General features: G+C 37.2%; 1 protein-coding gene across 2 annotated transcripts in view; it reads left to right on the top strand.

The window, feature by feature from the left end:
* MYO1E (myosin IE) overlaps positions 1–13,533 on the top strand; it is a 224,827-nt gene that overhangs the window by 86,552 nt on the left and 124,742 nt on the right. The window contains exons 3-4 of one of the 2 annotated variants that reach the window (XM_012543770.3): positions 7,307–7,396; positions 9,703–9,797. In XM_012543770.3, the coding sequence (XP_012399224.1) occupies positions 7,307–7,396; positions 9,703–9,797 (185 nt within the window). The remainder of the gene's footprint in view (positions 1–7,306; positions 7,397–9,702; positions 9,798–13,533) is intronic. The other variant, XM_031955285.1, reaches the window with a different exon arrangement.

Raw genomic sequence — 13,533 nt, 5'->3', positions numbered from 1 at the left:
TTTTGTATTATAATCATTTTCAGATACATTTTTCCTCCTTCTCTTCCCACCCTACCGCCACCCCAGTGATCCTTCCCTGTCACAAAGAAAAAGAAGTAGTTAAAATCAACCCACACTCCGACAATGTATGCAACATTCTCCAAAGTTCTCCATTTGTCCAATGAAATGGACTATATGATTATCTCTATGTGGGACCAAGATTGGCCATTTAATTATACAAAATTCGATTTTATTTTATTGTTCCTTTAATGTACATTGCTGTGTTCGTTGTATTTGTCTCTTAATTTACCTTGTTGTATCAGTTCATATTCTTCTCATTTCTCTGAATGCTTCATAGTTAGAGTTTTTTCCAGGATAAGAATATTTCATTACAATTATGTAGTATAATTAGCCATTCTCCAACCAGACGATACACATTTTCTTTCTAGTTTTTTACTACCACAAAAAAAATGTCCATTTTAGTCGAATAGCATGAACAACTTGGCTCTTTTTTTCATGCAATTTTTTGTCATTTCCCAGAATGCTCTAACAATGAGTCCAGTAGTGAATATATTAGTTACACTATGGATTTCAAAGAGTTTGTATGGGCTGCTAGTAACACAATAGAGAGAATTGAGGACCTGAAGTTAGGAAGACTCATCTTCTTGAGTTCAAATCATGTTTCCCCCTCCATATTCACAGGCTATTGTCAAGTTTAATTAAATACACAAAGCATTTTCCAACCTTAAAGTGTAATGGAAATGTAAACTTATGTTAAATTTATTATCTTTAATTGCCTCAATGTGGTCGTTCCTTAGGCTACCCTTGCCTCTTTGCCTGCTTTTTACATCCCATTGAGTAAAGAACAGTTTTTACATTTTTAAATACAATAAAACTATTAAAAATATAAGAACCATTCATGTAGAGGCTGACACACCTGAATAATGACTAAACAGTTATTTCTAAAATGAGAAGATTGCCTTTTCTAGTTTCCTCTAATCTCTATAAAAGCTACAGAACACAAGCCATCCATGCTGACCTGCCTATGTGACCTCCATCTTTGTTCTCCCTTGAGTTCTCTATAGGGCTTCCACCCAATGATCTAGAGGCTTTCCTCATCCTCTCCTGGTTGCATGCAGATACTCTTGGACCTCAAGGGATTTTTAACAGTTACCACTTGCTTTGACAAACATGCAGCTCATCTTTTTCATTCATTTGATTAACATCTATAGAAATTAGGAACCATTCAACATAAAATATTTTTCAACCCTTCTGAAAATAAAATAATTTCTGTTTCTATAGCATTTCAAGATTTACCAAGTTACAGATGAAGAAACGGGGCTCAGGAGATGTTAAATGACTTGACCAGGATCACATAGATGTTAGATGCAGATCTTCGTAGGCCATACTATCTTAATAACTTCTTTGTCAGCATATATCTTCCTCACATAGAGGCTTTTGTTGCCTTTTCTTTTAAAGTAATAGATGTCATGGAAATCATAGAGCAGCATTATATTAAAATGATAAGTTTAAGCAATAGTTTTTTTTCCTTTATTTTCTTCCTTCCTCCCTTGCTCTCTCCTTTTCTTTCTTTCTTTCCTTCTTTCTTTCCTTCTTTTTCTTTCTTCTCTTCCTCTTCTCTTTTTCTTTTCTTTCTTGTTAAAGTATTAGATTTCACATTCAATTCTGAAGCTGCTTTCTGTAGCCCCTCTCCTAGGACACTTTTTTTAAATAATTAAAGATCAGCATTTGAATCAATCATTTGTTAATGCTTCCCTTCTGAATGACCATTTCTTTGGACTACATCAAAGTTGGGTTGACCAGGAAAATGCTGACCTTGTTTACTAACAAAGTCCAACATTTCAGCTGTTAATGTTCACAAAAGCATGCTCTATCCTCCATATTTCCTTGGAAAATGGTTATTTTTTTTTTAATTTAAATTCTGCTTTTTCTGAGAGAAATATTGCAGTTTATCCCCCTCCCCCAGACTGAACTTGGAATGACTTAATGTCTAGCTTCTTGGCTGAAAACACCAGTTACTTGTGAAAGTCACTCAGTGTTATATATTCGGCACTTCTTTCCTTCAAGGCTATTTTTGCACTTAACCAACCCCAAGTTATATTTAGCACTTTGAAATATTTACAAATGAGGCTTATAGACTTTGTGCATAGGTCAGGTCAAGAAACACTTAATCTGTACTTTATGCTGGGCACTGTGTTGGCAATACAAGGAAAGGCAGAAATCACCCTGCCCTCATGCAGCCATGTACATACAAGATACAGGCAGGAAAACTGGCATTAATCTCAGAGGGAAGATATTACTCTTGAAGGTGATGAGGACAGGCTTCTTGCAGAAAGAGGGACTTTAACTGAGAATTTAAGAAATTCATGGAAGCAAGAGGGTGTTATAAACATGCAAGACAGCCAGTGAAAATGCAGGGAGTCAAACTATAGTAATGTTGTTGTGCAGTCATTTCAGTCGTGTCTAATTGTCTGAGACCCAATTTGGGTTTTCTTGGCGGAGACACTGGGGTCATTTGTCATTTCTTTTTCCAGCTCATTTTACAGATGAGGAAACTGAGGCCAACAGAATTAAATGATTTGCCCAGGATTATACAACTAGTTAGTATCTGAGGTTTTTCTGACTCTAGGACCCAATAGTATATTCAGTGTACCACTTAGCTGCCCCATATGTAATACCAACTCAACTTTTTTTTTATGAACACTCTTCTTATGACAGTCTTGTGAGATAATCACTAAGCTAATAGTATAATGGAATGCACCAACCCTGTCTTGGGGCAGCTAGTTGGCAAAATAGAGCACTGCTCTTGGAATCAAGAAGATCCATCTTCCTGGGTTCAAATCTGGTCTTAGACACTTACTAGGTGTGTGACCCTGGGCAAGTCGCTTAATGCTGTTTACCTCAGTTTCTTCGTCTACAAAATGAGCTGGAGAAAAGAATGGCAAAGCACTCCAGTACATTTGCTAAGAAAACTCCAAATGGGGTCACAAAAAGTCATGAAGAGGGAGATATGACTGAAATGACCCAACAACAACCTTCTTCAGAACTTTTTCCTATGTCACATTACTTTTATATACTTAATCAATGAACCTAAATTTATTAAATTCCAGTCACTATGGTAAGCCCTAGAGATAGCAAAAAGAACAGAAATAGTCCCAGCCCTTCAGATTGACAATCTGAGAACAACATGTATCAATAGGGACACTACAATACAAGCAGAAGAGAGAGAATATTTAACTCTGAGAAGGAAAGGTTCTGGGTTTCCAAAAGTCTGTGGATTAAGATGAACTCAATGAAGCACCAAAGAACTCAACAAAACAATTTTTACTGACAAAAAAAAAATTATAATTTGTTTTCTCACTCCTGTTCTAGATTTGAGGGAGGCATTGTGATATAGGAAGACTGAATCAGAAAACCTGGGTAGCTACCACATTTTGTGTCTTCCTTGTTGTCCAGTTATCTCCGTCCCTTCATGATGACCCTGTTTGACATTTTCTTTGAGTTTGTCATTTCTTTCTCCAATAATGGTAAATAGGTTAAGGGATTTGCTCAGGATCCCATAGCCAGGAAGCATCTGAGACTGGAATTGAACACAGGTTTTCCTGAGTCCCAACTGGGTGCTCAATCCACTGAACTATGTCATATTTTCTTTAGGTAACTCATTTCACTTATGTAGGGTTATTATCTGCAATCTAATAGTTTACATCCAAATAAAGTTTCAAAACGTTGGAAGCTGAATAATGCAAATGTTATTAACTCATTTCCCAAAGCGGAATCAGAAGGGTGAAATGCCCAAAATGACCAAGTTATTATATAATAGAGCAAGTGCTGAGTTCATATTGTTTTTGGTTCTGAATCCAGGACTCATTCTTCTATACCCCACTCCTTCTAGCCATTCTTAATTTGCCTATTTGTAAAATGAGAGGATTGGATGACATACTCTTTTTCCAGTGAAAAATTTTATTGGAACTGATCCTCATTTGGCATGGTGTACCTTGTGTCACAGAAAAACACATTTTGAAAATTACACTTTTAGGCCACACCTATATGAGTAAAGGTTAACCAGTGGGCTGAAGCAATTAACTGGATCTTTCTGAAGGACCAGCTGAATTATGCAGTAGGACCTGGGAGTCATTGGATTATATTGATGGTTATCTTTGGTTTCCACTTTGCTTTTCTCATTCCACTCCCAATATTTACCCTGTTGCCAAGTCTTGGCTAGTTTGCCATCATAGCATCTTTCATATACAACTCCTTTCCTTTGCCACTGCCACCATCCTGGTGCAGGCTTTTAGTATCTCACTCCTGAACTATTGCAGTAATTTTCTTGTGGGTCTCCTAGGCTACATCTCTCTCTCTCCACTATCAAATTAATCTTTCTAAAGTCTAATATTTACTGTATCTATCTTCCATTCTGTAAACTCATGGTTCCTTCTTACCTCCAGGATCAAATGTAAAAGTCTCTTTGGCATTCAAGGTCCCCACAACCTGAATTCCTACCATTGCAGACTTCTTGTACCCAATTCTCCTCTTCCCTCCCCCTACTGTACTTTGTGAGTACAGTGATACCAGCCTCCTTGTATTCTGCACATGAGACAGTCCATTCCATGTTCCCCAAAGGCTGGATGGAATACTCAGTTCCAGCTCAGATCTCACCTTCTACCAGAAGTTTTTTTTCTGATCCTCCTTAATTCTACTGTCTTCCCTCAGTGTATTGTCTTCTGTCATTATTATTTATTCTTTTTTTTCTTTATTTATTTATTCTTTATCCTGTCTATATCTTCTTTATACATAATTGTTTTCATGTTGTTTAGACCATGAGCTCCTTAAGAGCAGAGACTATGTTTTTGCCATCCTTTACATTGCCTGGCATATAGGAGATGGTTAATAAATGCTTATTGATTGACTGATAGATTATGTTCATGCATCCACTTTGGATCTGTAGACAAGTACTTTAGGCCAAAGGTTTGTTGGGGCAATCTCATCATTCTGCAAGATCCCATTAACCACAGTACTCTACCTTATCACCACCTTTTTTCCTTCTGATAAAAAAGTGGAGCCACTAACTCTTAAAACCAACATGAAAGGAAGGAGCTCAGCTCAAAATACCTCATTTCTAATCTCTCTTCACTGCTTTCTCTGCCTTCTCTGCCTTTTCCACTGTGTCCCCTGTAGAATACATTTCCTGCCCCCCACCCTCTTGCTTCTTAAAATTCCATTTCTGTACTATAAAAGACTATAGTCTTCTATTAGACTGCAAGTTCCTCTTTGAGAATAAGAACTTTATCTTTTTTTTTAATTTGTTTCTTCTGGATTTTGCACTTCTGAATGCACCAACCCTGTCCTGGGGCAGTTATATCACTTATAATGTTTATTGACTGATTTTTTTATCCTGGAGGTGAGGGGTGGGGGAACAACCTAAAAAGCTTAGGCCAGTAGGCATGATAGAGATAGACCCACTTATCCTGTTCTGTGTACTGCTCTTTGTTGTTACCTAAATCATTCTGGTAACTAACTTGGCAGTTAATACCAGAATAACCCATATTCATAGAATCATAGATTCTGATCTGGAAGGAACATTAATAATTATCACTTAATTCATGTGGAAACTTGAGGTCTAAAGAGATAAAAACATTTGTCCAAGGTTATATAAGTATTAAATAGAGGAGGTGGGATTTTTAACTCATTCCTGTTAAAATCTGCATATTCCCACTGCACCCATTTATTAGTCTGAAGTGTATAGGGACTACATAGCTACTAACCAAATTCTGTCTTGTGAGGATTTCAGAATAATAATCTTGTCCTTGCATATAGTTAGATATAGGTGTCTATATCTGTCTTATCTATCCATCTATCTTTCCATTCATCATTGGGATGTCTAATGGTCAGTTTCTGGATGCTTAACCATCCTTATTTCAATCTGAGTTAATGAAGAGTGATTTAAGATATTAACTTTATATATGTTTTGTACTTATCTTTATATGTATTTTATTTTCCCTCAGCAGAATAAAAATTCCTCAAGGATAGAAAAAGATTTTGGGGTTGGGAGTGTGTTTATCTTCTCAGCCCCCAATTAGCACCCACTCAGTGTTTAGGGAGCAGCTAGGTGGATAAAGTACCAGGCTTGGAGTGGGAAGACTCTCAGGAAATTCAACTCTGGCTTCAGATACTTAGCTGTGTAATCCAGACCAAGTCACTTAACCCTATTTGCCTAAGTTTCCTCATCTGTACAAGGAGATGGAGAAGGCAATTTGCCAAGCAAATCCTAAATGGGGTCATGAAGAGTCAGACATAACTGAAATAACTGAACTACAATAATCATTGTTTGTATGCTACTGGACCAAGAATCAGGGGAATCTAAATTCAAAAAATGGTCCTAGACCATTAACTAGCTATGTGACCTTTGATAAGAAAGTTATTTAACCTAATCTCTCTTAGCTTCAGTTTTTTCATCCTAAAGGGGAATACTAATAATATCTGCTTCTCAGGATTGTTGTGAGGGTAATGCATTTTGCAAACCTTAAAGCAGTAAATATTCCTAGCTAATATTAGGTCATCAAGTATTTTGCTAAGAAGAGGTAGAGAGGTAGATTAGACATTTGGCTGGCCCAGGGGAATTGACAAAAGCTTAGCAATAAATATGAATTGCCATGTTAGGGGGCATGAATGGACATTAAGGATGTTGCCTAATAGCCTTAAAGTACTATTAATCATGAAATAATTGACTTTCTTTTGTTTCAAGTTATTTTTATCTGAGATGGTATAATATTTTACAGTTTACAAAGTGTTTTCCCACAATCTAATTTTACTGATTTTATGAAGTTAAGAAAGGTAACATAAAATAAAATAAAGATAAAACAAAAAAGATATCTATAAAGGTTGTTATTTGTAAATCCAAGACTAGTGAATGGCAGAGTTTTAGAACCCAGCTTTGCTAATTTCCAGAGTCTTTAGTGACATAGTGCATAGAGTTCTTGGCTTTGAGTCAGAAAGATTTGAATTCAAATCCTGACTTAGATTCTTATTATCTGTGTGACCTTGGGGTAAATCATTTAACTTCTAACTTGTGTTTACTCATCTTTATGGTCAAACTTGATGCTCTCAAGCATTCCTTCTAAATCTAAATCTTTGATTCTGTGATACTAAGTTCAGCTGTTCGATTTTTCACATATATTTTTCAAGAAAAAAGTGTTCAATAAATAGGAAGAATGAATAACTCTAACTTGGATCAATAATGTTCTTAGGACAGAAGAGCATTCACTTTAAAGATTTCATAATTATGGACCTTAACTAAATGTAAATACAGACATATATTGGATCTGTATTAATTTCTGTCAACCCTTTCAAACAGATGCCATACTTTGGAGATAAGGAAATTGAAATGTACCAAGGAGCTGTAAGTAACATTCTGTAAATGACCATAATATTCTGAGCTGTATAATATAGAGGTTCTTTTCCTTGAAATTAACTATATGTATATTTACCTTACATAAATACATTCCTGCATATCACCTTATCTTGCATAATTCAATTATGTGACAGTGTTTGATCATAAATACAAAAACCACAGGACCATCTAATTTGGTTGTAGTTTTGCATGTTATTAATGGATTTAAGAAAGAAAGAATGTCAGGGGTCATCAGGTACAGTTTCCTCATTTTTTCTGATTAGGATTTTGGGATTTGCCTAAAGCCACCCAGAGGTAATAGTAGCAGAAGTGTGATCAGACCTCAGACCTTCCAACTCCAAATTTTGAGTTTTTTTGGTACCATCTTGCCTCCAGAAACTGGAGCTCAGTGGAATTTGACATTTGGTTTAGATATTTTTTTTCTGTTCAAAATTTACTCCCTTTTCCTCACTTAAAAAAAAAAAAAAAGTCTTAGATCCTATAATACTAATAATACTATTATTACACAATTCCAAATTAATCACAAAAAAAGGACTCTTGCCATTTCTGATTAGGATTGGACTGTATTTAAATGTTCCTATTTTCCTATTTCATATACAAAGGATGATTTTTTTTTTCTAGATGCAAGTGTGCTCCCCATTGAATTCTACATAAAAGCAGTTAAAATGGTAGGGAGAGTAAGATACAGTGTGAAATAAATAAATAGGACATTGGAATGTGGATAATGATATAGCCTGGGGTGGGGGTGGGGGTTGTTTTATTCCTTGGTTACTTTTTGTTTTCCCCTTTACACCTGCTTGTTTTTTTATCTCCTATCCCCACCTTTTTTCTTTTTTCTTCTCTCCTTTTTATTCCTAGGGCAGACACTCTAGAGCTTTCATTGATCCTGATCTTGTAAAAATAAATAAAAAGATAATCTACACAAATTCATTGTAGTGGAAATCCTGAGCTTTCCACTTAGAGCCAGAACCAAACCAGTTGTTAATAGATAAAGGGCCCCGGGGACCTCAGCAGTCTAGAGGGCTGGCTTTAAAATTTTGTCCTTATGACTTTGTGATCCTCGGCAATTCAGTGTCTCAGACAAACTCTGTTTATACCAAGTTACTGGTAAGTAGCCAGCCATCTCCATCAGCAAAGGGAGTTCCCTTGAGTTAAGAAATCATTATTACAAACTAACACATACACTGTTCACTTTATCTTTCTTAACACTTTAATCTTGATTATTTTATTTAAATCTCACTACTATCCTGTGAAATAATCACACCTTTTACTGCTGAGGACACAGGATCTGAGGGATTTGTGGGCCTTGACAAAGCTCTTGACCTAGATCTCCTGACTTTTAGTCCAAATCTCCTTTCTTAACCTGGATTTTAAGTGTTTGTGATTCAAAGTGAGTTTGTGATTAAGTAGGGGTATTGTTTGGAACTAGAGATGGGGCAGGGATAGTTTCAAAAACTGGATGGAAGTCAGTGTGAAAAGGAGAATTTGGTTGGTTACAGAGAACTGAGTTACTTCTATTTTGAGAGCTAACAAAGAGGTCTCATGAAACTGGGAGGAACAAAACAATTGAGTCCTGTTTGTTAGTTATCCACTAGAGATAAAACAAACAGGTCAAACCAGTTTGTTTCCTCAGACTACCACCCTCTCTTCCTCATAGAAAGTCCCACCTCTTTCACCTAACTCCCACCTCACCTGCCCTACCTCATGTCTCCTTCAAGGCCTGAAGTGTTCTCAACTCCTCTCTTCAGGAAAATTGGAGCACTCTAGTTCAGGTGGCAATTAAGTCAAAATTCTATGTGCTGGCTCTCATGAACAGCTTACAGTTTTCAATTTAGTTCAGCCCAAAGGCCATAGGTGGGCAGTACTAATGGGCAGCTCTCACCAAGGTGTGGCGTTAAGTGGTAGGGTGTGGTGTTAGAATATCTGAAGACTATGGTCATGTCTAGAGCTGAATCACATCTGCCTATTGGGTATTCCTGCCATTCAGTTTTCAGAAAAGAAATGCCTTGAGTCAAATTCCACTTTTAAATGCATGTGGAACTCCTGTTGACTAAGAGCAGGGAGCTGTCAGATTCTGACCTTTCATTGAGCGACCAAACAACTTGCAATTGCAAGAACCTGACCTGAAAAAAGGTGTGTTCTAGAAAGGAATGTTTCCACAGTAATTTTGTTTTGTTCCGTTTGACCATATGTCCTTAGGACAAATTACTAGTGTCTCTGGTTCTGCCAAATGTTTAAAATCTGCTTTTATGATTGATGTGTCATGAATGCCTTTCCCTTTTCTTCTTCTGCAGGCACAGTATGAAAATCCGCCCCATATCTATGCGCTTGCTGACAATATGTACAGAAATATGATTATTGACAGAGAAAACCAGTGTGTCATCATCAGGTATGATATTCATAAATTCCATTCCTGGGACTGTCTGGCAAAGCTCCCTACTAAACCACGCCAAGTGCTTTCTCCAGAAGGAATACAAGCAAAGTTGATGTCTACAACACTCACTTAATTGCACGATCTTGTCCACGGGCATGTCGCCCATTGGGCTATTTGTCGAACCTTGTCAATCAGTGGTGCTTTCATGTCGGCAGGCAGTGCTCCAAGCCTGTTCACGTGGTTGAGTCCAAAGTCTGCTGGCTGTTTCATCTTATCTTAGCTTCCTAAAAGCAGCAATAACTAGCACAGAAGTAACTTCTGCAGTATTAGTGTTTGTCCCACGTGGTTTAAAAAAACAACTGACTCTTGGCTTCAAGTCCCATGATGCAACCCAAGATTACTTTTTTCAGGAGAAGGAAAGGCCTTCCTGCCATGTTTTGCACTAAAATAGTAAAGCAGCTGCCCTTGGAAATGACAGTTTCCTTGCTCACCTTCAACTTCCCTTTAGATTAGAAGGGAATACATAGAAGTTTAAGAATATTTCTAGCCAAGGTTTTTTTTTTCTTTAACATGTCAACCAGAGCCTTTATTCTCTTTCTTTTCATAATAGAATTTTGTCTCTTACTAGTGTGAATATTCCTGGTGTGCTTTGAATTGTATGAATAATTACAATTGAACTTCTCTGCTTGCTCTCTCTTACTTCCCATTTCATTATTCTTTTTTCCCAACACTTCTTAAGTTAGTCAATAGCAGGAATGTCAAGGGCTATGACTTTGAGACGTGGGACAGAGGATAATAATTAAAATGCATGAACAAAAATAAAAGAGAAAAGAATCTTATGAATTTACTGAATTTTAAAAACTTTCAGCAGTAAGCAATGAAATTGATTATTTTCCTTCCCAAAGGATTTCCAATCATAACTAAATTTAGTTGTGGAAGAGAGTCTCTGTCATGTCCATTAACTAAAGGGGTTCACAGACTACTAGACAGAAAGGAAGTCAAGACAAGTTTGAGGAAGAGAGAATGAAGTTGGTCATGGGGATGAGTTTTATTAATAAAGTGCCTCTCCTACACACTTTTCTTTTCCTCTGAACCTGCAGCTAAAGCAGGAGGCAAAAATAAATTAACTCCTTCAAGTCTCAGTTTCTTGATCTATAAAAATGAGATGATTAGATTTTTGACCTCTAAGCTCTCTTCTAGTTCTAAAGGTACAATCCTATGAACCTATGAAAGGTGCTATTTGAATTGGGCCTTTGATAGAATTTTGACTGACAGAAAAAAAGCAATTTCTGGAGTCAGAGGACCTGGTCTCAAAATTCTGCCTCTGTGTGAATTTGGGGATATCACATAGGAGGAGGTTGGACCCAGCAACAGATCTGGGATAGTGTTTCAGTCAGGAATAGAATAAACAAAGACAGGAAGGCAGGACAACATAGAACATGTTTAGGAAATAGTAAGTAACTCAGTTTGGCTAGATTGCATGCAGTCCCTAAGGAGAAATAAAGCTGGAAAGGGAGGCTGAAACTTGATTGTGGAAGATTTGGAATTTCTCTGAAGGGTAATGAAGAGTCACTGATATGTTTTGAACAGAGAAGTAGTATGGTCAGAATTATGTTTTTCCAAAGATTACTCAGAAGTGATTCATGGGTTTCTATATTAACCAAGTTCTTATGTATCTGAATAACTAAATGCTTATTTATATGAATAACTATTAGCTCGGCACACTAAGAGCATATGCTTTCAGAGCCTAATGTGTGTATTAATATAAGGCTTTAAGTGCTTTCAACAGGCGTGAACTGGAGCTGCTTCTGTTCAATCAAAATCATGCTTCCTGCCAGCTGTTAGCCAGGTGTTCCAATGAATTAATCCAAGAATTAAAAAGCTGTTGCTTCTCAGGGCCATTTCCATGCTACCATGTTTGGACTCAGAATACAGAGGTCTGTTTCTTGCAGACTGGGGTTGATTGGGTGGTCATTCTGGGAGCTGCCAAAATCCAATCTCACCCTAATTTTTGTCTGCTAAGTGAGACTGGATATGGGGGAAAGGGAAGGGGTGCTTGCCTCTCTCCTTAAGTTACTGTAGGTTGAAATGATAAATCCTATGGATTCATAAGACTTCTGCATCAACCAATAATAATCTGTTGTGATGTTGGGAAATAATTTTCTTTCTCTGGGTGTGTTTTTCCTTCTCTAAGAAATGAGGAGTTCAGACTTAGTGGCCTCCATAGACCTTTCTTCCAGTTCTAAAGCAATGATCTAGCATCCTCAGTCAAAAGTCAAGGGTACGTTCCACTGTTTCTCCTTGTCTTAAGTCCTAACTGAAATCCCTTCATTGAATTCTCTTTCCCTGTTTTCCACATGATCTAATGGCATTCCTGCTATCTGGCATAAGTTGTAGGGCAGTTTTGGCTGATTTAATAAGAAGATGTTGCCCCAGAACTTGAGATTAAAGACTTTCTGTGTAAATGTCAGGTGTGATTGTTATAAGAATCATTTGGAATGGCTGTTTGCCCAAAAGTTATAGACTTACTTCTCAATAGTCTAAACGTTACTGAGAGTGAATCAACACAGCATTTATCAAGCATCAAGCACTGTGCTGAGAATATGAACACAGGCAAAAATAACCTCTGTCCTCAAGGAGCTGATAGTCTAAATGGGGAAATAACAATAACATGAAAATAATTACGTTTACAAGATAAATTGGAGATGATATCAAAGGTGCTGGCTTTGAGGGGGACCCTGAAGACTTTTTGTAAAAGGTAGAATTTTAGCAGAGGTTTCAAAGAAGGCAAAGATCAGGAAAGAAGATTCCAATGATGGGTCTTTATGATATACAAGAAAGAGTTTCAATAGTAAGAGAAGAGGGAAAATATGGTAAGACATCAGGTTACCATGAGGTTGGGACATGGCTCCATTCCCATAACACTTCGGCATTAGTCTCCTGGCAGCTAGTCTCCTTGGCATGCGATTCCCCATAGTCCTCATCCACTGAGGAACAGGTGTGAGTAGAACACTGCCAGATTTCCATCCACTTGCAGTCTTTGCTTCTTGCCACAACACACTCCTAGAAGCCATGTGGTTAAATGGATTATATTTTTCCCCTAGAAACAGTGTTGTAATTGGGGGGTTGTGGTCCGAACCAAGAACTCAGTATCAAATAAATTATAACTATGACCCAAAATGATATAAGTAAAGCTATAATAAATATAAACCTCTATAATCATTATACAAGGGTCCCTAATGTACTATAAAGTATATGATTATAAGATTTCAGTGAAGGGGAGATAAATGTAGGTTAACTACTCAAGAAGAATCTTAAGGAAGAGAACCATCAAGGGTAGAATGTGGGTAGTTCTAGACAACTAGGAAGGAGAGCATTGGGAGAATAGCCAGAGTCTATGATGAAAATTGCCTTTCACCCCCTGAGAAAGCCTCAATGGACTATATAAGTACAAGGTGAGACACATTGTCCAAAACAGCCAGGGTTATTGATTTGTTTTGTCCAGATGCACAGTGTTATAAGGAATGGTTTCATTATAGTAAGGGAAGGGAAAGTGATTGGGAGATAATAGTCGTGTAAGCAATAGAATGATGCATCAACTAAATTTTGGGGGATTGGGAGAAGGCAGGAAAAGACTAGCCTGGACACAAGTTTGGCACATAGGATCACCAAGTCACTTTCAAGAGGAAGTAGGACTGATTGGAGCAGCAGAAGGATTTTGTTGGGAAACACTGTTATGAGCTTCTTGCAA

Source organism: Sarcophilus harrisii, chromosome 2 (genome assembly GCF_902635505.1).
Source record: "Sarcophilus harrisii chromosome 2, mSarHar1.11, whole genome shotgun sequence".
Lineage (NCBI taxonomy): Eukaryota > Metazoa > Chordata > Mammalia > Dasyuromorphia > Dasyuridae > Sarcophilus > Sarcophilus harrisii.
Note: the sequence above shows the minus strand (reverse complement) of the source record. Positions and strands in the feature narration are given on the sequence as shown.